Genomic DNA, 3305 nt, shown 5'->3' with positions numbered 1-3305 from the left:
AACTCGTTTTGTTAATTTATATTTGGATATATATTTTTATACATATTCTACATAAGTAAAATTATAAATACAACTAGACTCATAAATGTACGATAAGTGTCTATGACATTCTGATTTATGTTTGACAAAATTTTTGTCCTCGCACCTTAATTTCTCATACAAGAGTTGTAACTTTTTATTTCTTAATGCATGAGCGGTATATTATTTTTTGATAATACTATTAACTGATACATACAGGAGCCTTATACTTTACATAAAAATATAATTTCAAATATAAAAATATACTTTTAAGTGTCGTTATTCAAAMGCGTACAAATTCTAGTATATTATTAAAATGTCTAATAATTTGTATAGATGAATTATTATGTAGGAAATGATTTATTGGGTCATTCAGTTACAGTTAATTTTCCGTATGTATGTACGATGCCGTGCTTGGTTATATACCATAAATGCATAACTGTATCAATTGACATAATTTATTAAGATTCGTAAAGCGAATCGCTCTTAATAATTTATAGATTTTAATAGGTCACATATAATTTTAATAAGTATTTGAATTCATCTAATTATTCTTACTTACTATTTTTATGCGTGTACATTCTTATGCTAGTATACGCATAGCATGATAAACGTTTAAACTGCAAACGGGACAAACTGCATCCCCTAGTTCGCAAATGCAATTGGCACATTCCATACAGAACATATTGTGMCCGCATGGAACCAAAACAGCAGTTATTTTCTTACTCTTACAGATCAAACAATCCCGCCGTTGATTTGCCGAATTGTTAACTGGGCATTCTATTGCATYCTTCCTTTTAAATTGGGGTTGCTGCAATACATTTTTAATATTATCTGTCTCGTGATGTGATTCGTTTATTATGTTATTCATGCCAATGTTGTTTAGGTGAGTTTGTGTAGAAATATCGCCCAAAAGTGAATCAGTCGGACTTATTGAAGTTGACGGGGAACAATGAGACCCTGTTAATGTTGACAGGGGCTGAGGTAAAGTCCAAATATTTGGGGAATCTCCGATTCCTTCATCCTTATCAAGGGAATCTCCTAAACTTTTCCAAATATTAATAAGTTCTGGTCGGCTGCTACTACCACAACCACTGTTATTTGCACTTTTCGATGACGCAGTTGATGAAGCCGATGAACAAGACCGAGCCATATCGCAACAACACTGATAACCCTCACCATCCCAACGGGGACTGATAATCGTTACAACAACAACAACCGAGCCATACCAGTCAATACACTAGTGTTTTGTGTATTCGAGTTACTATACTTAATATGAGTGAAACCACTTTTACTCGTGTTGTTTGAAGCAGTAGAATTGTTTGCAATATTAATTGTTTGTATATAACAACCAAGGTTGCCAAAAAGCATTGGCTGATTCTTTTGTGAGGATTGCAACTGATTATTTACACTAGAAATAGACTGTGAGGATGTAAACATGTTGTGCTGCTTTTGTAGAGATGATTGATGACTAATATCCACATCTGTAAGGATGTTAGACTCACTTGCTTTCTTCAAATTAGCATTATTAGTTGAATAATTTATGTAATCAGGAATTTGGTGCGTCCAGCTAAAATTTTGGAACTGTATATTATCAGTCTGTAAAAGTTTCATATAAGACTGTTTATCTATAGAATTATTTTCCAAGCAGTTGACATTAAAATTTATTTTATTTGTGTATGGCGTTTCTGATACTTTAGCACCTATTTCTTCYTCGCATTCAAGCGTATTTCGCATGCGATCGGCTTTATAAAGAGACACAAGTAAATCGGATTCTATTGAGGGGTCATTTAAGATTTGGCTTAAAAGATTCAAGCTGTGAACAGCTAGTACATCATTTGTCGAACCTGACAGTATAACAGAACTGTTGTTATTCCCACCACACGTGGATAAAGTTCCTGTGCGAAGAGCAATATGAGCTTCAATTTGTTTACGTGCTGATTCAACGTTGTCAGGCAAACCAGTCACTTCAAATATTGGTTCTTTATCACGAGATGGTGTAACAATATATGTCTGTGTCTGATGCTGAATATGTTTAATAGTTGCGCCTTTGGGACCTACCACTAAACCAACAACTCGATAGGGCACTCTGACCTGTTTGGTCACCTGACCTGGTATAGACTGTGGGCCGGTCGGTACCTTCCTAAAATCAATTGATCCACAATTATTTCCATCCACACTATCATTAATTGCTTCACAGCTGTTGTYAATTATAGGCTTGCGTGTAGCACGTATTAAGCTAAAATGTTCTGCCGCAGATAATATTTCGCGCTTGGCTTTCCCTACGTCTTCCTTACGACCAGTAACTACAAAGACTGGTTCTTCACCACGTACTGGTGTTTTTATGTAAGTATTTGTCTTTGCGCGAAGAGCTTTGATTTTACAACCTGAAATGAGAATTAATTACATGACAAGAAATGCGATTATTTGTGTTTAATATAGATTGTTAATATTTGTATATACCTAATATATTAGGTTGTCATAAAATTCTTGCGGTATTTCCGCTAGTTGGCGCTGAGAGCGCGTAGTTCTAGTTTTATTCGTCGCATCGGGTCAGGCTATACCTTTTTGTAAAGCTCATTTCACGCGATAACAAGTGTTTGATTGATTGTCGTTTCTTTTAAGTCGTTCCTGAGTTATAGCGYCGCAAAMMTGGAGMMAAATAAAGAGAAAATACGGCATATTTTACAGTACTACTACGATAAAGGCAAAAATGCATCTCAAGCCGCCAATAAAATTTGTGCAGTTTATGGACCCGATACAGTTTCYRTTTCCACCGCACAACGATRGYTTCAACGTTTTCGTTCTGGTGTAGAGGTGGTCRAAGATGCGCCACGCTCCAGAAGGCCTGTCGTCTAAAATTGCGATAAAATCGCTGAATTGGTCGAAAGAGACCGGCATAGTAGCAACCGTAGCATTGGTCAAGAGCTGGGCATGAGCCATCAAACCGTTATAAAATAAATAAAAAAAAATACCGCAAGAATTTTTTGACTACCTATTATAAAACAAATGCACCCTATTAATAACAAGAATATTGTGCGCTAGTCGTAGACCTTTTTATTTGCTATCACGTTTCATCTTCTCTTTCAAACCATTTTGAGGTTTCGATGAAGCTACTTATGTATGTCCGATATGCTTTTTGTAGACATCCATTCAATATTTGCTGTTTTATGGATTCCAAGTGTTCTGAGTCGGATCTGTGAAGGGCTGGGCATTCACAGAGAAAATGGTAAATTGTTTCTTTGTTCTCTACCTTTTCGCAGCCTCGGATAAAGATGTCTATGGGT

General features: G+C 35.7%; 1 protein-coding gene across 1 annotated transcript; it reads right to left on the bottom strand.

Annotated features, from left to right (window-relative positions):
* Window positions 1-8: 8 nt before the first annotated feature.
* On the bottom strand, window positions 9-2405 carry LOC108966885 (RNA-binding protein MEX3B-like; the record flags this gene model as incomplete). The annotated part of the gene is made up of 2 exons (XM_018930022.1): window positions 9-1172; window positions 1247-2405. Coding segments are annotated over 2 exons (1730 nt in total), but the record flags the coding sequence as incomplete, so codon positions are not given.
* Between the last annotated feature and the right edge of the window lie 900 nt (window positions 2406-3305).

The sequence above is a fragment of the Bactrocera latifrons genome, unplaced genomic scaffold (genome assembly GCF_001853355.1).
Source record: "Bactrocera latifrons isolate USDA-ARS-PBARC rearing strain unplaced genomic scaffold, ASM185335v1 scaffold_1701, whole genome shotgun sequence".
Taxonomy (NCBI): Eukaryota; Metazoa; Arthropoda; class Insecta; order Diptera; family Tephritidae; genus Bactrocera; species Bactrocera latifrons.
The sequence above is the reverse complement of the archived record's forward strand: the minus strand, read 5'-3'. Positions and strand labels throughout refer to the sequence as shown.